The 23,470-nt window shown below is 35.6% G+C and overlaps 2 protein-coding genes across 2 annotated transcripts in view; one reads left to right on the top strand and one right to left on the bottom strand.

Moving 5' to 3' along the window:
* LOC127835795 (uncharacterized) overlaps window positions 1-23,470 on the bottom strand; it is a 563,233-nt gene that overhangs the window by 242,942 nt on the left and 296,821 nt on the right. The window lies entirely within an intron of this gene.
* On the top strand, window positions 1,090-21,883 carry LOC127835794 (plexin-A2-like). The gene is made up of 6 exons (XM_052362229.1): window positions 1,090-1,168; window positions 12,679-12,760; window positions 17,902-18,024; window positions 18,692-18,896; window positions 19,257-19,307; window positions 21,807-21,883. Exons 2-6 carry the CDS (start codon window positions 12,752-12,754, stop codon window positions 21,881-21,883), a joined length of 465 nt encoding a protein of 154 aa, XP_052218189.1. The 5' UTR covers window positions 1,090-1,168; window positions 12,679-12,751.

Below are 23,470 nucleotides of genomic sequence, written 5' to 3'. Positions count from 1 at the left end.
ATTTTTGTCAAGCTATATTTTTGATACACGATGTTTAATGCCATGTTTTTTTTTGCATTCGAAAAATTGTTAATGGTGAAATAATCTGTTTTATACTAAACATGGATTGCTCAAAGTTGCTTATATTCGTCATTGTTGGTGAAAGTAGAACCCCTAACATTTTTTCGTGTGAAAATACCGGTAACAATCTGTACTCCACTAACTGATTTACATCATCATCTCAACATGTGATCTCGTTTGTTCAGTGACTCATTATGCCTATTTTCTGAACTTTATTACAATATTTTCAAATGTTTCATAAGAACAATACATAAACCGCCACAAAACGCTATATAGTGTTCTAGCAGCAGGTGGCTCGAATAATTATCACGCGCTTTCGTTTTAAAAACAGGTTCGTATCTGAATTTCGCATGTAATTTATAATTCAATGACATGTGATGAAAGATCTTAGACAGTCGTTTGACCCTTTTCATATAAAATACAACGTAGAGACCATACATTTTCGGTTAAAAAAGGTACATACTTTTTTTACTCATGATTGGTAGCTAATGAAATCAGGTTTTGCATTCTTTTTTGGACAGAACCAATAACCTTATGCTTACAAATAAGATCTGCAAAGTTCTGACCTCGTGTATGCACCAAATTGCAATTGTTTGACAATATCTTATAGCAAATGAATAACAAAATCATGCGTGGCACGCATTAGGAGCTGGCGCCTCGCATGAGAGAATGTAATACAAAAATTGATCTGGCTTTAGGCCACAACAAATTGATTAAATGTTAGTCAGATTTGCTGCACCTATAAATTTTAAAACGAAATAAAAATATTTTTATTTTGCGCCCTTTAAGCAGCAACAATATTGCATTGCACCTATTCATTTAATGATTTAGTTTAATGTAGCCTATATATAATTTAGGTGGCAGGGGATATGTCAGTGAAAGGGGGTGAACATTACATATCTTTAGGGTAGGGATAACTTATGGTCTTTAAAAATCAACTAGGAAGTTATAAGATTTATTTCTTGTGTTAGGTTAAAGAAAGAATGTCTCAACATTTTGGAAAAAAAACATTGAAACTAGTTGACAGCTCCCTAGCAAGTACATTTTGAATTTCACTTTTGGCGGAAGTCAATATTTCTCGCTGAAGAAACAGATCACAGATTTGAAGGTAAATTGTGAGCAATCTAAACGTATGGGAGACACTTTTCTAGGTAAATAAACACAGCACAGGGATGAAATAAATGAGTAATGTAGTCAAAACTAGGATTGCATTCTGTTTGAATGTTCTGTGCCAAATGGGTGAAATTTCTCAATTTTTATTAAAAATTAGGTTGGTGGGGGGAAACATCAAGGACCATAGTTTCACAAGTGAAGAAGCCAGCCTTTTCTTTGGGTGTATTTTCAATGTATGTTGCCTATGTTATGACACTGACACAAAAAGACTTTCCTGTGTCACTTTCTGTTTTGATGAAATGGATATGAGTGTTTGCGGCCTCTCAGAACTCAAAATTTGGTAAAAAAATATATCCCCTGCCCCCTTACAAAATAGACTGTTATAACGCCATGCGTTACTAGATTGGTTTATTGTAAAAAAATGGCGACGTTGGTCTGTCTTATCGTGTCGGCCAAAGACACAAATGGAAATGTTAATTTTGCCCCATGACAATGAGTCATTGCATCGCAGATGATTTAAGTAACTTATTTACATTACAGCCAACGCGGAACAAACATAATCCTTGGTCACACCACAGCCAGAATTATTCGGCGGCCTTGTCATGTTTTCACGCGGCGTATCGCCCAGGCACTCAACATCAATCCGTGCAATAACGCTGAGTCTGAATTTACCTCGCGTACTTTCGCGGCATAAATCCTCTGCATGCGTACGCGGATAGAGTTCAAAGATATACACCTACATGTGCATTTGTGTAGCGTCGAAACCTAGATTTACGCTACTTTCATGTTATTATTTTCATGTTTTAATAAGCGGATATGATGTTTATATGATGCTTTATAGACAAGTTTTATAATAGCATATTCTAAAATATATTCAACAAATAATTATGCGCTTTAACAAATTATTGTTGAATTAATTAAGCATAACTGTAATGTTTCGTTCGATCCTTAAATTAGCATTATTCAATTTGCAATCCGAAACATGCTTCCGAGTTTTAATGCTAACTCGACATTAACAATTAAATTCTAGTGTCAAATAAACAGTGCTTATCCTTTATCTAAAAAGAAAGTGCTCGAAAATTATGCAGACATGTAGAATGTTGCATGAAAAGTGTGGGTTTATTTTGTGTTGTATAAATACATGAGCATCACTTCAGAATGTTGATGCGTGTTCATTTGGGGAAAAAAACGCCCTGATTGGACGTTATTTCATCACATCTTTAAATAGAAACAAATGCCAACATTCATTTCATACTTAATAAAAAAGGCAAATATTTGTATTTCTTGAAATTCTGGAGCACTTTTCTTGTAAATATTTACCAGAATTTGCTTTAGTACTGGAATATACGGGATAATTGGGTAATGAGTAGCGACAGGAAAAATAGTAAGTATGCAGTAATAGATTACATTTAATTAATTATGATTTTTAATATTATAATCATTTTATTATAATTGCTCTTTTAAAATTTAGTGACTAACTAATCTTTTTAAGATTTTTTTATGATGCCAGAGCTCCAGATAAGGGTCGTATTTTCGTTATTACGAACAAGTCAGTTACGTATTTATTTTAAAATCTTGTCGTACCATTAAGAATTAAAAAAACCACGTTACGAATATTATTTTTACACTGGTTCGTATCGATTTTTATTGAGTTATTTTCGCGTATTAAAGATATTTGCGGTGCTTATATAGAATGGTTATCAGGTTTGTTTTAAAAAGCGCATTTTTCCAATAAAAGCGGCGTATACAGTCTATCTGTCAAAAAACAATGGCGGTGCCCAGAGAGCGTCCTAAAAAACTGCAAAGCGTCCAAAAACACACTTTTAACATATTGTACGCAAAGTGAGCAGAAGTTAAATGTTTAGAAAGACATTATAGAAAAGATCTTATACGCTGTTGTATGTTCAGTTGCCGATACAGTCGAAAAAGCTAAACAAAAACGCGACACGATGGGTCCAAACTTAAACACACACAAAAACATTGAACGAGTGGAAGGGACAAGTCCCGTGGCTAATGATAATCGTTGAAAAGATTGAAGGGACGACCCGTTTTAAATGTGAAATATGTAAAAATTCATCTAAGGCATGCAATCTAAGCACAGTTTGGGCATATGAAGGTATTGGGAAAAAAAAGTGTATAATACTGAAAAGACACTGTTGAACTCGTATAAATAAAGTTGCTAGTATGTTTATTTTGATTTTTTTTGCATGAACATAACCATTATTATTTATTTGAGGTCATTTAGAAAAAATAAGAATTATTATCCAAAACTTAGTAGTAACGTTTAGAATAAAATTTCAGAGTTAAGAATTCTTTTTGAAAATCTGGTAGTAATTTAAGAATTTCACAAAACCTTATCTGGAGCTCTGGATGCGCATCGACTCGGCGTCATATAGCGGCTTGCCTTGGCGGACAGATGCGAAGCATGGCGTCAAAATGCAACGTGCCGCCGCAGGATGTGAAATGTCACCGGTCATATGCATATGTTTGGTAAAAATCTGCAATAAACTTGTTGGTATTGATTACGTTAAAAAAGCCAAGATAACATGCAACTGAGTGTCGCCGTTGAAGTCGACAAAAAAGAATGCGTCTTATATAAATTGTACACGCCTCCTATCTACTAGTTCAAACTGTTGATGGCTGAGTTCAAGGTGTACAATTATGCCCCAAAATCATGAACTTAACATAAGTGCAAAAGTGAAGAAACTTCCGGACCTCAACAACTTTACTTGGATTTAATTGACTTTTTTTATATGAAATACAAAACGTTTACTACCCATTTCGTATTTTTCTTTCATTACCAAGTTACGTTGTTTTTTTTTTCACTTTACAAAACTTAAACTTCTAATTTTAACAGTGCTAAACTAACAAAAGTAATGCATCGAGTATTGTATAATACCATAACCTACTATGTTTAGAACTAATACAAATGCAAGATATTTCCTATTAGTGTTGTTTTTTTTCCAAAATTACAGCCTCTTACAGGGTGGCAAAAAGTATTAAAAAAATCCCCAAAATTTCCAATATAATAAGCCAAACTTTTAAATAAATTCAATTGGTCAAAACAGAAGTTTAATTCCCTAGCAGTTTTATAATAGGAATTTTAGAAAGCAGTTGAATATATGCACTTATTAACAATTGGTATACTGATAACTGTTATTTATAATCGTTATAATAATGTTTTAATTTTCCCTATGGTTTATCGCACTTTTTCCCGAATCAAAAAAGTACAGGCTGTAAAATATAATGTGAAGAAAAATCACTGCTTATGCTTAATGTTACATTTTAATGTATTATTAATTGTTTCATGTTATTTACACTGTAACCATCATTGAAGAAACGCTGAGTTTCTTACATGTATAAAACTTTGATAATGAAAACTAATTTAAGTAGTCACTACCTGGTGTGAGTAAGCAGAACAGCTATTTTAGATTTTTAACCAGGGTTTCGAAGAAAACTGGTTATTAGATTGGCGAATGTCGGCGGGCTAGCGTGCGTAATAAGCTTGTCCTGGCCATAACTATGTTGTTCATTGTGAGATTTTAAAATCATATGGCACATTTGTTCACCATCAGTGGACGGTGTGTCACGCCAAAGAATCACGTCAATATCTCCAAGGTCAAGGTCACACTTTGAGTTCAAAGGTAAAAAATGGTCATAAATGAGCTTGTCCGGGCCATAACTATGTCGTTCATGGTGAGATTTTAAAATCAATTGGCACATTTGTTCATCATTGGAGGCCGAGGGTATGTCGTGCGAAAGAATTGCGTTAATATCTCTAAAGTCAAGGTCACACTTTGAGTTGAAAACCTGGTTTTGTGACAATTTTGTCCCTTGTTTTATTTATTTTTACAAACTAATATATTGGATAGGAGCTAAAACTCAGTTATTATCAGTAAATGATCTTGCATTGGTATTTTGCAGATATTGTGCATATATTTTTTATGCCCCCGGATCGAAAGATCGGGGGCATATTGTTTTGGGTCTGTCTGTCTGTCAGTCTTCTGTCTGTCATTCATTGTGTATGTCACCAACTTAAACCTTGGTCAAACTTTTGCAATAACTTTTTATGCCCCCCTTCAAAGAAGAGGGGGTATATTGCTTTGCAAGTGTCGGTCTGTCTGTCCGTCCGTATGTCCGTCCACCAGATGGTTTCCGGATAATAACTCAAGAACGCTTAGGCCTAGGATCATGAAACTTCATAGGTACATTGATCATGACTTGCAGATGACCCCTATTGATGTTCAGGTCAAAGGTCAAGGTCACGGTGACCCGAAGTAGTAAAATCGTTTGCGGATGATAACTCAAGAACGCTTATGCCTAGGATATTGAAACTTCATTGGTACATTGATTATGACTCGCAGATGACCCCTATTGATTTTGAGGTCACTAGGTCAAAGGTCAAGGTCATGGTGACCCGAAATAGTAAAATGGTTTCCGGATGATAACTTAAGAACGCTTACACCTAGGATCATGAAACTTCATAGGTACATTGATCATGACTCGCAGATGACCCCTATTGATTTTTCAGATCACTAGGTCATTGGTCAAGGTCACGGTGACCAGAAATAGTAAAATGGTTTCCCGATGATAACTCAAGAACGCTTAGGCATAGGATCATGAAACTTCATAGGTACATTGATCATGACTGGCGGATGACCCCTATTGATTTTCAGGTCACTAGGTGAAAGGTCAAGATCACGGTGATCCGAAATAGTAAAATGGTTTCCGGCTGATAACTCAAGAAAGCTTATGGCTAGGATCATAAAACTTCATAGGTGCATTGATCATGACTCGCAGATGACCCCTATTGATTTTCAGGTCACTAGGTCAAAGGTCAAGGTCACAGTGACAAAAACATATTTACAAAATGGCTGTCACTACAACTGAGAGCCCATATGGGGGGGCATGCATGTTTTACAAACAGCCCTTGTTAACATATTGTTGTTAACTAGTAAAATGGTTAATTTATGTATACTTTGATCATTCAATTTTCAAAGTTTATGGGTCATAATGGGATATTGCAAATAGAAAAGTTTACCAAACTTTGACAGTTAATCGACAGTTACCATGAAAACTCAACCTATAGTGCTTTCTATTGTAGCACTGACTAAAATACTATTGTATTGGATCTAAAATTATACTTATTAGCTCATCTATTTTTTGAAAAAAAATTATGAGCTATTGTCATCACCTTGGCGTCGGCGTCGGCGTCCGGTTAAGTTTTGCGTTTAGGTCCACTTTTCTCAGAACTTTATCAAACTTGGTACACTTACTTACTATCATGAGGGGACTGGGCAGGCAAAGTTAGATAACTCTGGCGTGCATTTTGACTGAATTATGTACCCTTTTTATACTTAGAAAATTGAAAATTTTGGTTAAGTTTTGCGTTTAGGTCCACTTTTTTCAGAAAGTATCAATGCTATTGCATTCAAACTTGGTACACTTACTTACTATCATGAGGAGACTGGGCAGGCAAAGTTAGATAACTCTGGCGTGCATTTTGACAGAATTATGTGCCCTTTTTATACTTAGAAAATTGAAAATTTTGGTTAAGTTTTGTGTTAAGGTCCATTTTATTCCTTAAGTATCAAAGCTATTGCTTTCATACTTGCAACACTTACTAACTACCGTAAGGGGACTGTGCAGGCAAAGTTATGTAACTCTGACTGGCATTTGGACGGAATTATGGGCCCTTTATACTTAGAAAATTGAAAGTTTGGTTAAGTTTTGTGTTTTGGTCCACTTTACCCCTAAAGTATCATAGATATTGCTTTCATACTTGGAACACTCGCAAACTATCATAAGGGTACAGTAAAAGGACAAGTTGCATATCTCTGGATGTCATTTTTACGGAATTATGGCCCTTTTTTGACTTAGTAACTTTGAATATATGGTTAAATTTTGTGTTTCGATCCACTTTACTTCTTAAGTATCAAGGCTATTGCTTTCAAACTTCAAATACTTTCATGCTATCATGAGGTTACTGTACCTGGCAAGTTGAATTTTACCTTGACCTTTGAATGACCTTGACTCTCAAGGTCAAATTATTAAATTTCTCTAAAATTGCCATAACTTCTTTATTTATGATTAGATTTGATTGATACTTTGACAAAACTACTCTTACCTGACATACCACAATCGACTCCACCCAAACCATCGCCCGTGCCCCCCCCCCCCCCCCCCCCAACCCCCCCCCCCCCCCCCCCCTATTTTTTTTATTTTTTATTTTTTTTTATTTTTTAAGATCATCTCACAAATGACCACCACACCCTCACACTATACCCCCCCCCACCCCACTACCTCCCCAATTTTTTTTTTCAACGTTAAAAAAACAAAACTATTTATTTTGATTATTTTATGTTTGAAATACCGTCCAACCATCGCACCCAAGAATCCCCCCCCCCCCCCACCCGAATCCCCCCCCCTATTTTTTTTTTTTTAAGATCATCTCACAAATTACCACCACACCCTCACACTATACCCCCCCACCCTCACCCCCCCCCCCCCCAATTTTTTTTTATGAAACGGTTAAAAAACACAAATATTTATTTTTATTATTTTATGTTTGAAATACCGTCCAACCATCGCACCCAAGAATCCCCACACCACCCCCCCACCCCACTCCCCCCCCTCCCCCCCCCGCCGATTTTTTTTTTTCCTTTTAATCGCATTTTTGGAAGAAAATGTAATAAATGTCCACACCCCCACACAATGCACCGCTCTTCACTCCACCCCTCCCTCCTTTGTGATTGAAAATGAGAGTCCCTTCACCTTTAAAAAGAAAATAGATGCGTGGTCTGCACACGCAAGGCGGTGCTCTTGTATTTAACATATTTGACCGTTAAATACATGTGTACTAAGTATTTTTTAACAGTAATAGATGTTACCAAGAACAAGTGTCAGAATGAAAAAAAGATGTCATTACACATACTTCTTTGCCTTCTTACAATACAAATTTAGCGCTTGCATGGGCTAACATGGTAATTTCTTTTCTTCTATCCATTAATCGTCAGTTTTTATTGAAACCACCATTATACTTTGTGCATGTGTACCATTCTGATCAGAAAAACATAATAAAAATCGAATGACTGGTCAATCATAACGATTGCTTGTATTGCTTTTTAATTCTCCAATAGTCCCTTTTCACATTCCTGATTTCGAGCTCTGCAAGAGTTGCATCTCTTGATAAATCAAATCGTGAACGTCAGACTGACGATGTGGGAGCTGTGCTAATCTTTATAGGCATACTAATGTTTAGAGAATAAATTTGAAAAAAAAAAGAAATGTTGTTCAATTTGTTGTATTAAACATGTAATCAGTTGGAGATACTTAATTGTGTTGATTTGTTTCCTATTTTTATTTTATAAAACATGTATTATACAAAGAACACTGTATTATGGGAATTTTGAATAAGACATAACTTGGAATGGACATCATTAAGGGAATTTTCTCGAACAAAACTGTTCATTTTGTTTTCTGAATATCATTTGGAAATAATCTGTCTATACTGTAAGTATAGTGAGCACTTTTCCATTACTTTTTCTTTCACAGTGAATTATTTTTTTCATTTTAAGTGCATTTTTAAACTGCGTTCATGCATGCATAGACACGGTTTCATGTTTTTTAGGATTTAGAAAAATCTTTTTAAGCATCCACTTTTGTAGAAAAATGTGTTGAAATGATACATTTATATAATTTTATGCAAGTGTCTATTTTACTGAAAATTTGTCAAAATGAATAAATACAACAGGTAAAATTGCATATAATGAATTGCTGATTTTTTCCCCCAGGATTGATTGCTTATTCCAACTTCACATATTAGTGTTTTAAAATGTCTTTAACAATGGCAATATATACTCTTTTGATAATGTAACCGTGATATACATGATGATTGTTATGCCCCGGGATAGAAAGATCGGGGGTAAATTGTTTCTGGCGGCATTCATTCATTAATTCATTCATTGTATGCGGTGTGTCCCAAAACTTAACCTTGGTTAAAGTTTGATAACTTTTGCAATATTAAAGATAGCAACTTCATATTTGGCATGCATGTGCATCTCACAGAGCTGCACATTTTGAGTGGTGAAAAGTCAAGGTCATCCTTCAAGGTCAAAGGTCAAATATCATTGTATTTTTCTTTCCTAAAACTTTAACCATCGTTAAAGTTTGGTCATAACTTTTTGAATATTGAAGATAGCAACTTGATATTTGGCATGCATGTGTATCTCATGGAGCTGCACATTTTGAGTGGTGAAAGGTCAAGGTCATCCTTCAAGGTCAAAGGTCAAATATATGACTTCAAAGCGCTGCAATAGGGGGGCATTTTGTTTTTGACAAACACATCTCTTGTTTAAAGTGAAAAATGACATTTAGAATCATATTGGTAGTGTGTGTGATACAAAGGGAATTCCCAGGCATTTCCATCAGTTAATGAGTAGTTTGCGGATTTATAAGACACGGTTTGTGAGCAATACTTCAACTGTCAGTGAGACTAAAATAAAACTTATCTGAATTAAATTGTTTCTCATTAGCGTCACTTAATTTTGTTTATAGATAAGTAATTTTGTGTTTATTTATAGATAATAAACTTAAAATTACTGCTACTTCATGGGTGTATACATGTAGATAGCAATGAGGAGAAGTGCCATTCACAAGAACCATAATCCTACACTATCTTAACCCTTTGCATGCTGGGAAATTTGTCGTCTGCTAAAATGTTGTCTGCTGAATTTCTAAAATGGTGGTTTTCTGGATCCTGCGATAACTTTAAAAGTTCTTAATATTTTGTTCATGAAACTTGCAACAACATGGATAGATGGCAAAATGGACATGATGCACGTCATTTCATTTTGTTCCTACGTCAAAAATTGTGGTTGCTATTAGGGCTGTCACGATTCACCGGTATACCGGTATATCGCGGTGCATGTCGTGAAAAAAATCGCACCGCGGTACGGCGTTGCCGCACCGGTTTTTTTAATATTATTATATTAGCACATATATAAATACATTACATAATTATTTTGATATAGATATCGTTTTGAAAACTGTAGAAGCGATTCAAAAGGGCTAAATAAATAATCCGTTAATATCCAGGTCAAGCAAGCGCTTCCACTGGTAGATGTTTAACTTTCACGTTTAAAATACGGCAATGTATGAGTCCGTACCTTTTTTTGAATTTGGGTTAGATTTCCTTTGCAAATAAGTTCATAATTATCCAAAAGATGTTTACTCTATTTCTTATTTTCTTTCTTTAGAATATCGATCGTTCAAAGCATGGCACTTCCAAATCATGTTATCTTAAGATTATGAATAAGTCGAGGAAGAATCAGAACGCTACGGACTTTCAATACTGGGCCTGCTGACTCCGCATTTTAAACATGCCCTTGAAGCGTTCGATTTACACAGGTCGTAGTCACAGCTATTGTAAACAACATGGCGGACATTTTAGAAAAAGACGCGAATAACAATAACAATAACAATGACTACTTTTATCAAGTTGATTACAGTTTCTTTTACAGTTTCAAGTCATACTATGATACCCGTGTTTTCTGATTATTGTGTTTAATAAAGTTTGTAAACTGTTTTCTTTACAGATACATATTCTGTAAAATATCGCGGTACGTACCGCGATACAGTGTTGCTGTACCACGATATACCGCGGTTCGCTCACGGCGTATCGTGACAGCCCTAGTTGCTATGGCAACCATAAAAAAATTTAATGGTGGAATTTCTGACAAATTTTGGAGCCGGTAGGGAACCATATTGCTTGACAAAAGCCTTGTTTTAGTAAGAGTTTTCGAGAAAAAAACTAACCAATCAAAATGTGGACTTTACACAAAGCTTTTTTTATTTTAAAAATGAGGACTTGACATGCAATTTATTTACCATTAAAGTTATGACTTGATACACAATTCAAAATAAGACTTTGCATACAAGTATTTTCAAAATAAGACATTTATCCAAAAAAATCTTAGCAATCAAAATGAGGACAGGCCATGAATGACATTGATGAAAATGAAGACTTGTCCTGCAATATTTTTTTTAATAAGAATTTTCTCAAAAAACCTTATCAATCAAAATGAGGACTTTGCACAAAGCTTATTTTATTATAAAAGTTAGGACTTGACATTACGCTTGAATTACCATAAAAGTGAGGACTTGATACACAATTTGTTTGATCAAAATAAGACTTTCCTACAATTAGTTTTTTTTTCAAAATAAGAACTTTCGCCAAAAAAATCTGTAAATCAAAATGAGGCCTCTACACAAAATTGATTTTATTATAAAAGTGAGGACTTTATTCACACATCCATTTGATTTATTATCATAAAAGTGAGGACTTGATGCACACTTTATTTGATCAAAACGATGACTTTCCCTACAATGAGTTTTTTCAAAATAAGAACTTTTTCAAAATAACATCTTAGCAATCAAAATGAGGACTTTGCACAAAACTTATTTTATTATTAAAGTGAGGACTTGACATACAATTGATTTATCAAAAAAGTGAGGACATGATACAAAATATATTTTATCAAAACGATGATTTGCCCTACAATTAGGTTTTTATGCCCCCGGATAGAATGATCGGGGGTATATTGTTTTTGGCCTGTCTCTCATTGTATGTGTGTGTCTGTGTCTGTCTCAAAACTTAAACCTTGGTCATATATATATACATGTAGTAACTTTGAATATTTTGTTAAATTTTGTGTTTAGATCCTTTTTAATTCTAAAGTATCAAGGCTATTGCTTTCAAACTTCAAATACTTTCTTACTATCATGATGGTACTGTACCTGGCAAGTTGAATTTGACCTTGACCTTTAAATGACCTTGACTCTCAAGGTCAAATTAATACATTTTGCTTAAATTGCCATAACTTCTTTATTTATTTTCACATTTGATTCATACTTTGACAAAACAACACTTACCTGACATACCACAATGGACTCGACCCAAACCATCCCACACACCCCAACCCATAATCCCCCCCGTATTTTTTTTTTCTTTCTTATTTTTAAAAGATTATCTATTAAATGACCACACACCCACATTATACCCCCTCTCCATGATGGCTTACTTTATACTGTCAAGCACTCGAATAGTCGAGCCTAGACAGCTCTTTTTTTTTAATGCTCATAACTTCTATGTGGCTTCAGATGTAACCTCCATATTTGGTATGCATGTGTATATTGACAAGGCCTTTCCATATGCACACAAATTTTGACCCCTTTGACATTGACCTTGAACTTAGGGTCCGGGTTTAGGTTTGTAAAATATGCGTTAAGTTTTAAAAATGCTCATAACTTCTATGACGCTTCAGATGTAACCTTCATATTTGGTACGCATGTGTATATGGACAAGGCCTTTCATTACGTACACAAATTTTGACCCCTTATACCTTGACCTTGAACTTAGGGTCAGTGTTAAGGTTTCGAAATCTGTGTTTATTTGCTTATTGTGTTGTGTAAAATGACTGATGAAAGCTGTTTTGTACTTTGCAGATGATGCTGAGGTGTAGTTAAGTCATTAGGGAAAGAACTTGACAAAACCAGTTCCTGTATCATTTCCTGGCTTATGATGAAGGTGTGTATTTGAAATTTTTTGTGTTGATGTTAATTATGTGTGTAGAAAATAAGAAAATACCATAATTCATCATTTGTTCGGAACTCTAGTCCTCAAAATGTTTTCATTTATGTTAGTTTTGTTGACCAAGCAGTGCTTTGCACAGGATATTTTTCAGACGCCCCGGGGCCATTAGGGTTGGGATAGGGAGGGCAATTTCCTGCATACGCTAATTGTTTTACATTAACTTTTGACGTTATTTGGTTTGCAGAGTTTTTGCGTGTTTTTTATTGAGACAAAGAAACAATATGAAATACATGAAGCACTGTTCATTTGTCGCATTAACATTAAAATTGGGAAGCGAGTTTCGGATTACAAATTTAACTATTCTAATTTGAGAATTCAACAAAACATTTATACATGTAGTTGTGTATAATTCAACAATAATTTGTTAAGAGGCTTTATGAGTCCAATAAATGATTTGACAACATTATGCATGAAATGCACTCTTTCCACGAGGATGTATTGAATGCCTACAAGTGCTGTTGCTCTTGGAAAGCGTGCGCTGTCATCGGTTAATATTGATTTTCCAAAACAACAACGCTCCACCTTTAGGTGGGCTTGAGTTGGGTAAAAAAAATTCAAGTAATTGACAGATGATCGTAAATTGGCTCTCAAAATATTCACAAATTTCGCTTTGATCTGAAAAATGGCTAGATTCAATTACTGAAAAAATACTAGTACACTAATCGGTAAATTTCAAGCGCACTGCAGACTCTGATTTCCAAATTCAAGCGTCTCGGCGAGGGACCGTTAAATGGCTTGTGAAAAGCATTGCCTAATCTTACATCCTTTTAACAAAAACATGCAATGTCCTCAAGTTGACTGCTACTCACGGTACTCATACACAAACACATTGTGTTATAAGGTCAATATCTTTGAACCCAAATTGGTTTTGGATTATCGTGACGCATAGTTAGATCCAAAAACACGCACATATGGTGTTGTGTTCTAAACTGCTTTGGGGTATATTTCACCTTAGGTGACATATCTTGTTATACACAAAACTGTTTTAATAAGAAGGCACCTAAAGTATGTATAATTTTTTTATTAAAGGTCAACCGAACACTGTGTCAAGAGATTGGTTATTTTACAGTCTTAGTTTAATCACACCTCTGAAGATGGATTTCATAAAATTAGAATAAAAACAAGTCGTGCAAGAGAGCAATAAGTTCTCACACATGACCATTTACAGGGTTTATTTGTTTTGCTGAAGTCCTCACAATGCTGTTTCACATTCCTAATTTTTTATGCAACCCGGATCGAAAGATCGGCGGTATATTGTTTTAGGCCTGTCTGCAGTGCCTGTCATTGTGGCATTGTGTCAGTCATTGTATGTGTGTGTCCCAAAACTTTAACCAAGGTTTAAGTTTTGCAATAAGGCCTAAATTAAAATTAAGTTTGTTTGCCCTTTACCGACCGACCCACTTTTTACCCCCCGACCCAAAAAATTTTATTGCGATTTCTGAAAACATTTTTTTTTTTCGTTTTTTCGCCAATCATAAAAGAGCCGAATGCAATATTTATTTCTGCGCATATTTATATCCCTGTCCATTCTTATCGCAAATGCAAAATAAAAGACAAACATGATTAGATTTATATGCAAGTGGATCTGTGTTTAATCAGATGCATGTGCATATTCTGCTTTATTATGCTTGCCACTCTAAACAGTTTACTGTAATGGCATGTTAGTGAAATGGATATTTAAAGGTAAACTTATTTAATATATTAATGTCTCTTAGCTAAATGCATCGACAACACTCACATATATATGTTTCAAGCGTTAATATATCCACAAACTGAAACTAACACGCTTAATTTATTTCCCCAAATCAAGTTTTCATGCTAATGTTAGTTGCAATAATACAACTCCCAGCTATTGACCTTCTGAGCTGTACGAATGTACTCATTAAAGCTCAGAGCATTCAAGAAGAACTAATGCTTATGTTCAGTTTGCCTTTCCGTGAATTTACTTTGCCATGCCGAGACTATGCACTAACCGGTCAAACACTTTAAATTGAGGCCTGTAAAAATTTCAACTGGCCTGTGAATTGTTTCTCCTGGTACGCAAGTCTGGCCTGTTAAATGTGACGGTCTTTCGCAATGTCTGAATTTTTCCATTAAAGGCTTTGGGCTGTCTTTCTACACTCCTTCAATGCTTGTTGCATGCTAATTAAGCCCAATTGAAGGGAAAGGTTGAAGTTAAAAACAAAAGCTGTCTGGCAGTTAAATAATGACAAATGCATTTGAGCAATTAACATCATATTATAATGAACACGTATTTGATGTTATAACACACAAGCATGCATTTGATATTGATATATGCAAGAAACAGCAAACAAGATAATGTAAAGCTACATAGGGCTTCGTACACTGCAACAGTGCTTTAATAACGCTCGATTGGTCATTGTTGGCTCGGGTACTACTTACATGTACCCCGGGTACTCTTAAGTATACTTTCATGTACCCCGGGTACGATAAATATACTTAATCGTACCCGGGAAATTTGACGCTAAATCGGTCGTTGTCGGCTATTTTTTTTTTAATTTTAATTATATTGACATTTATATCAATTTTCTGTAAAATGGCCTTCTTTATTATCGAAACTCATACTCAAAAAGCATGTTGATGCAGATTTTTTAAAGAGAAGTTTGTTTAAGCTAATCGAAAGCGTGTTTTACAAAATCGGATTTGGGGAGGAAATACTACTCGGGTACAGTCTAATATCGACTTAAATATTAAGTATATTAACCGTACCTGGGGTACATGTAAGTATACTAAAGAGTACCCGGGGTACATGTAAGTAGTACCCGAGCCGACAATGACCAATCGAGCTTTAATAACAGTGTTTTAAATATTCATAGACTATTAGTGTATTAAAAATATAATTTCTCAAATAAAATAAAATAATTTTCCTACCTACCTACCCACCTGTAAAATTTAGGGTCGGTAAAGGGCAAACCAACAATATTTTTATTGTGGCCTAATTTTTGCTTAAGTTTTGCAATAATTTTTGCAATATTGAAGATAGCAACTCGATATTTGGCATGCATGTGTATCTAAAGGAGTTGCATATTTTGAGTGGTGAAAGGTCAAGGTCATCCTTCAAGGTCAAATGTCAAATATATGGGGGAGACATAGTTTTTAGAAAAGTGCCATGCATGAATTTGATGAAAATGAAGATTTGTTCTGCATTTCTTTTTAATAAGAGTTTTCTCAACAACTTACCAATCAAAATGTGGACTTTACACAAAGCTTATTTTACATGTATTATAAAAGTGAGGTCTTGACATACAATTGATGTACCATAAAATTGAGGACTTGATACACAATTGATTTGATCAAATAAGACTTTCCATACAATTACTATTTTCAAAATAAGAACTTTATCAAAAAATTCTTAGCAATCAAAATGAGCACTGTCTATGCATGACAGTGAAGAAAATGAAGACTTGTCCTGCAATATAATTTTTTTTTAAATAAGAATTTTCTCAAAAACCTTATCAACCAAAATGAGGACTTAATTACACAAAGCTTATCTTATTATCATATTGAGGACTTGACATACAATTGAATTACCATAAAAGTGAGGACTTGATACACAATTTGTTTGATCAAAATAAGACTACTCATTTTATTAGCTCGGCTGTTTTCGAAGATAACCCGAGGTATTGTCATTTCCAGCTCGTCGTGTTGTCCGCCGTCAGCCGTCCGCCATAGGCGTCGTGCTAAAACCTTAATATCTCTAAAATCAAAGTGCTTCCACCTACAACTTTGAAACTTCATATGTAGATGCACCTTGATGAGTTCTACACGCCGCACCCAATTTTGGGTCACTAGGTCAAAGGTCAAGGTTACTTGACCTCTAAAAAAGCCAAAAAAAAATCTGACAAGCTTTCGCAGCCGAGGGTTGGCACCCATTATGCGGTGCTCTTGTTCTCCTTCTATTAAGCTGATACTGTAAAAAGAACGGTACTCAAGAAAGTATTTGTCACATTGCTACTTACTCATCCTGCACTGTGAGATAAAATGATGTAAATTCATAATCGGCTTGAGCTCATCTGTTTTCCATTGTTTATTAACTGACCCCATGTCATGCTGTTCAGGGTCTGACAGTAAGAAGCTGTTTAACCCTTTACCACTTAGATACGTATTTTCACGTATTTGAAGTCGCTTTAAAAGTTAATTTGAATTTTAGACCTTTCTTAATAAATTCAAGTTTTTAAGGCTTCGACTCCAAACCTTAGATACTGATTAGCAACAAACAGCATAAAACCTGAACAGTATGCAAGTTGCTTGCAGGCTGTTCAGGTTTTATGCTGTTTTCTGTTTGCACATTTTCACTTTGCTTCTGATAGGGAAAGGCTTAACTAATAATATTAGCTCACAATTTTCTATACAATCCTTATCTGACACTTTCTGGTTTCCTGCTTGTCATAGAGATCTGCTTTTGGACTTAAAGCTGCAAGTGGTGCCATGTTGCGGGGACTGCGTGTCAGTGATGCAGCACCAGCCTGCTCGGATCAGGTAATTTAGAGAGACTCTCATGCCAAAATCAGAAATATACTTTAAAGCCTCTCTATTAAAGATTGGAGCATATGGACCTGGCTTTGTCGGGCTATCTGAATTATAAATTTGTAGAAATTTAGATTGATAGGGTGTGAAACAAGATATTTTGTCTGTCATATTTAATGCAGAACATTACGCCCAGTATGTACTGGTAAGTTGCCAAAAGAAATGTTGATCAAAGTAGATCAAACAAATAATCTTATGGCATGCAAAGCAGTAGAAATTTATATAATCTGACAGGAGCTGCATGAAATCATATTGTATTATAGTTTTGTTAATCACATGGCCACAGCATTGAGATACTTATGGCTTTCAATGACTGAGCAATAAACGGAAAGAAGATTGTGCGTGTGATAAATGAGTGATGGAACGCCTGCATTTTAGGAGTGTAGTTGAATACAATTAAAATAAAGCGAAAAAGGTTATTCACCTTTTAGATGGTTGGCTTACAGAACATAGTTGAAGCTATCAGCAAAGAGCACTTTAGTTAAGCACATGTGACATTCCATTTTACCAGTGAGTGTTTGTTATAGACTACAGCTGCAGTTCAATCCCCTGTCAAGTGTCCACAATTGAAGACTACCTCCTTTGACACTGACGTGGTTGTACATTCCGGCCAGAATAAGAGCATCAGTGTACGTGTGGCGGACATTCAGGTTTGTAAAATCTTCATGGATTGAAATAAATATTTGTTTGTTCAAGACTAGTAATCATGCATTTTACTGGTTTATTGCTGATGTTGGCTAATACTTCACAGGAAATTTAAGTAGATGTACTGACAGGCATCATATAACTAAATCAATAAAAAAAACAAGCAAACATTTCAATACAAACAAAGATATAGCAAAGATTATGTGCAATACCTTGTTTTATGGAACAATGTCTAAAATATGTCGAAACTTTGTTCTTCATCTGAAAGTTTCTTTTAAAAAAGAGCAAAATTTTAAAGTCTCATTTCACACTTTAAGCCACATGTTAGTCTCATTCCACTTGTTTTTGCCACATTTTCAAACCTCATTTCACACTTTGTGCCACATTTTAAAGTCCCATTTCTTACTTTGTGCCTCATGCAAGTCTCATTTCAAATTTGTGCCTTATTTTAAAGCCTCATTTTACAGATTGCCACTTTTTGGAGTCTCATTTCACACTTTGAGCCACATTTTACACTCATTTCACACTTTGAACCACTTTTTCCAGTCTCATTTCACACTTTGATCCACATTTCAAAGTTCAGACTCATTTCACACTTTGAGCAACATTCTTGAGTCTCATTTCAGATTCTTTGTCAAATTTTGGTGTGCAATCTCACCTGCTTTCTTGCAGCCAGACCAGATGGACAATGTCCTCTGCCTGTTCACGTACAGCTGGGAAGTGAAGTACTCCACATGGAAAATCACGTCCTCCAACCTCGAGTGTGAGGCTCTCCAGTTTGAGTTCTCTGACGTCACGTTGCCCATAGTAACCGCTCAGTTCACCGTGACGAGTGGGAAGAACAGCGTCCCATTGGATAATCCACAAAATATCACAGGTGAAGTAGCCTTGAGGTTTGATACCTTTTCGAGTTTATAAAACAGAGACATGTGACTGGGTATAACATCATTTAATATTTTAATGACAGCTTATTTGTTTTTGTTTTACTACAATCAAGGGTTATTGTTATTATTCTGCGATAACCTTGTCTTACGGCCTAGATATGATCAGATGAAATTAATTTAATGCTAATTATGCAAGCCTTTAGGAATAACAACTTTTATTACAGGTTATTTCAATTCTACATCTGGATATTACTCTTCTCTATATGATATGATGGCCTTGAAAAAAGTAACAAAACAAAACATACTGTTTCCTTATCTAAAATGTGGTATTAAACTTTTTATTCCATTTCTAGTCCGCATCTACAAGTGTGGTACCATGGTAACCAACTGCGGTCAGTGCCTTAGTTAGAATACGAGTGTGGCTGGTGTGTGGGTGCAAGCCCCACATGCTCCTTGCAGACTCTCTGCCCTGCATCTGACTGGCTCGACCGCTCAGCTGTCTGTCCCAACCCTCAGATACTCGGGGTACGTGTGGCCATAATGCAGGTGTGTAAAGTGTCGTCCCATATTAGCCTAAGCACAGGCTAATTGGCAATAACGTTTTTCACTTTTATTGAATTTTGAGTTTAAATGAGGTATTTTCTTAACAAAAATCCAGTGTAGGTTTGGATTAGTCTATGCAGACTGTGTCCCGTAATCGTTCATAGTTCATAGACGACACATAGTTACTAACAATGTTCATTACTCTTAAATTACCGGTATGTAGCCTATCATTCGATATCTCGTCATGCGCGAATTGCCAAGATGACGAGTTTTACATTAACTCCCATTTTCTCGTGCCGCGCATGGGACAAGTCGGTCCCTCTCTATTTATGTTAATTTTTCTGCATAATACAGGATAAAATATTCAACAACACCATGTATCAGTTTCTAGTCCAATTTAATGTCTAACATAGCTACTTAATATTTTCGGTTATACAAATACAGTCTGATAGCTACATGATCATATCTTTCTCGATTCGTACACCTCCAAGTCTAAACTCTAACTGTCTTGTTTCCCTCTAACATCTGGCCCGTGAAACTCAGTTATGAATCCCATTGGTCAGTGTTCTATGTGTCTTTATTTCTAATTGGCTGAATTACAATCTGGAGAAGTCACTATTCAAGTATGCACACGTTAATGAGCGTTGTGGTACAAATAATAAATAATGCAAATACAGCCTAAGGCTTGTGTCAACAGCATTGTAACCCCTTTGTTGTTAATGCATACTCGCTACTGATATACTTGTCAATATTTCGTACATAAAGAAAACCCAAATATTTCACCCAATATCTCATCATTATTTGACAACTGTATAGGCTAATCTTGGGGCAACATTCCACGCACATGCATTAAGCCCCATTTTTCTAGAGTGCGAGACATTTGGAAATGCTTATTAAACCCCACTCCATTTAAGAATTACAGTACTGAAATAATTTGGGCTGTCTGTCTTCCTGGGAGTTCATTAGGTTAAATTGTTCATTTATTTTTAAATAAGCAGTCCTCATAGGCTTATCAGGGACAACATTTTCTGCCTAGACTGGATTTTTGTTGAAAAGAGACAAATTATCATCCCAAATTAGCGTGTGCAGACTGCATAGACTGATCTGGGAGGCATGCATTAAGCCCGGTTTTCCCAGAGACGGACTTATAGACTTGTTTTTTATGAGCCTAGGGTAAGTTACAAATTTGTATACCAAAAAAACTCCTAATAAAGTTTGGTATTTTTGTTTCATCAATTCTGTAAGTATGGTCGCACACATAAACTGGTCTCAAAATCTTCTGTATGCACTTGCAAACATTCAACAATAAAACTTAATGCAATTTTCTTTATGATATCAAGATGTCAATTTGAGAATTTTAGCTCGGCTGTTTTCGGAGAAAACCTGAGGTATTGTCATAGCCAGCTTTTCGTGTCGTGTCGTCCGCGTCATGCTAAAACCTTAATAATAAAGGTTTTGAACATTGGCTCTAAAATCAAACAGCTGCCACCTACAACTTTGAAACTTCATATGTAGCTGCACCTTGATGAGTTCTACACGCCACACCCATATTTGGGTCACTAGGTCAAGGTTACTTTGACTTCTAAAAAAAAATATAAAAAAATCTGACAATCTTTCATTTATTCAAAAATGCACCCACAGCCGAGCGTTGGCACCCGTTATGCAGTGCTCTTGTTATAAAAGTGAGGACTTTACATACATTTGATTTATCATAAAAGTAAGGACTTAATGCACACTTCATTTTATCCAAACGATGACTTTCCCTGCAATTAATTTTTTCAAAATAAGAACGTTTTCAATAAAAAAATCGAAGCAATCAAAATGAGGACTTTGCACAAAACTTATTTTATAATCCAAGTGAGGACTTGACATACAATTGCTTAATCATAAAAGTGAGGACTCAATGCACAATATATTTTATCAAAATGATGACCTGCCCTACAATTATGTTTTTTGAAAATAATAAATAACCCCAGAAAACTCTTATCAATCAAACTCAAAACTTATTTTATTAACCCCTTGCATGCTGGGAAAATTGTTGTCTGCTAAAATGTCGTCTGCTGAATTTATAAAATTAGCATTTTCTTCATTTTTTTTCAAAGAATACTATCAGAATAGCAAACAGTTTGGATCCAGATGAGACGCCTCGTTCTGTGGCATCTCATCTGGATCCAAACTGTTTGCAAAGGCCTTAAAAATTCGGTTCCCGCATTGTAAGGGTTAAAATACATTTAGTCCAGACTTGACATACAATTCTTGGCAAGCATGTCGTATTAATCATTTCCTAATTACAATCATAAGATGGATAGTTATGTAGATTGATGTTGTGATTTAACATGGCTTTCGATTCTGTCATGCAGGAGATGATGCCAATGATTCACCATTAGAAGACATGATGGTAACGGTGGCCCAGAACTCTGCTCAACTAGAGTTCTAGCAACATTCTGACATGCTCACAAACAATAAAACATACTACCGGGTAAGGTATTTGCTGAGACAAAATCTCTGGTTCTCATATGCAATCATTCTTGTTAGCTCGGCTGTTTTCGGAGTAAACCCGAGCTATTGTCATTGCCAGCTCGTCGTGTCCGTCGTCATGTCGTGTCGTCCGCTTCGTGCTAAAACTTTAGCATTTTGTTAACCTTTTGAACATTGGCTCTAAAATCAAAGTGCTTCCCCCTACAACTTTGAAACTTCATATGTAGCTGCACCTTGATGAGTTCTACACGTCAAATTCATTTTTGGGTCACTAGGTAAAAGGTCAAGGTCACTGCGACCTCTAAAATAAAATTCTGACAAGCTTTCATGTATTCAAAAATGCACCCGCAGCCGAGCGTTGGCGCCCGTTATGCGGTGCTCTTGTTCAACTTCATAGTGGACATGGAAGTTATGACAAAGGCTGGTGATGCCCCAGATGCACCAGAAGACATTAGTTTTTATGCTCCCCTTTGAAGAAGAGGGGGTATATTGTTTTGCACATGTCGGTCGGTCCGTCTGTCTGTCGGTCGGTCCGTCCACCAGATGGTTTCCGGATGATAACTCAAGAACCCTTAGGCCTAGGATCATGAAACTTTATAGGTACATTGATCATGACCAGCAGATGACCCCTATTTTCAGGTCACAAGGTCAAAGGTCAAGGTCACAGTGACTCGAAAGAGTAAAATTGTTTTCGGATGATAACTCAAGAATGCTTATGCCTAGGATCATGAAACTTCATAGGTACATTGACCATGACTGGCAAATGACCCCTATTGATTTTCAGGTCACTAGGTCAAAGGTCAAGGTCACAATGACTCGAAACAGTAAAATGGTTTCCAGATGATAACTCAAGAATGCTTACGCCTAGGATCATGAAACTACATAGTTAAATTGATAATGACTGGCAGATGACCCCTATTGATATTCAGGTCACTAGGTCAAAGGTCAAGGTCACAGTGACTCGAAATAGTAAAATGGTTTCCGGATAACTCAAGAATGCTTACGGCAAGGATCATGAAACTTCATAGGTACATTGATCATACTGGCAGATGACCCCTATTAATTTTCAGGTCACTAGGTTAAAGATCAAGTTCACAGTGACTCGAAACAGTAAAATGGTTTCCTGATGATAACTCAAGAATAATTAGGCCTAGGATCATGAAACTTCATAAGTACATTGATCATGACTGGCAGATGACCCCTATTGATTTTCAGGTCACTAGGTCAAAGGTCAATGTCCCAGTAAAAAAAAAAATTCACCCAATGGCTGCCACTACAACTGACAGCCCATATGGGGGGCATGCATGTTTTACAAACAGCCCTTGTTATATTCAGTTTAGCAAATTGTTATAAGCAATAGTAACTAACAAAATAAGGACTCAACACACACTTCCTTGTATTGTGCATGTGAGGACTTCAAATACATTTCTTGCTTAACATGTTCTATCATTTTTTTGCTTAATTTCTTTATCAAATATACATGTAGTTACTAACAAAATGAGGACTCAACACATAATTCCATATATTGTGAATGTGAGGACTTCAA

The sequence above is a fragment of the Dreissena polymorpha genome, chromosome 6 (genome assembly GCF_020536995.1).
Source record: "Dreissena polymorpha isolate Duluth1 chromosome 6, UMN_Dpol_1.0, whole genome shotgun sequence".
Classification (NCBI taxonomy): domain Eukaryota; kingdom Metazoa; phylum Mollusca; class Bivalvia; order Myida; family Dreissenidae; genus Dreissena; species Dreissena polymorpha.
The sequence above is the reverse complement of the archived record's forward strand: the minus strand, read 5'-3'. Positions and strand labels throughout refer to the sequence as shown.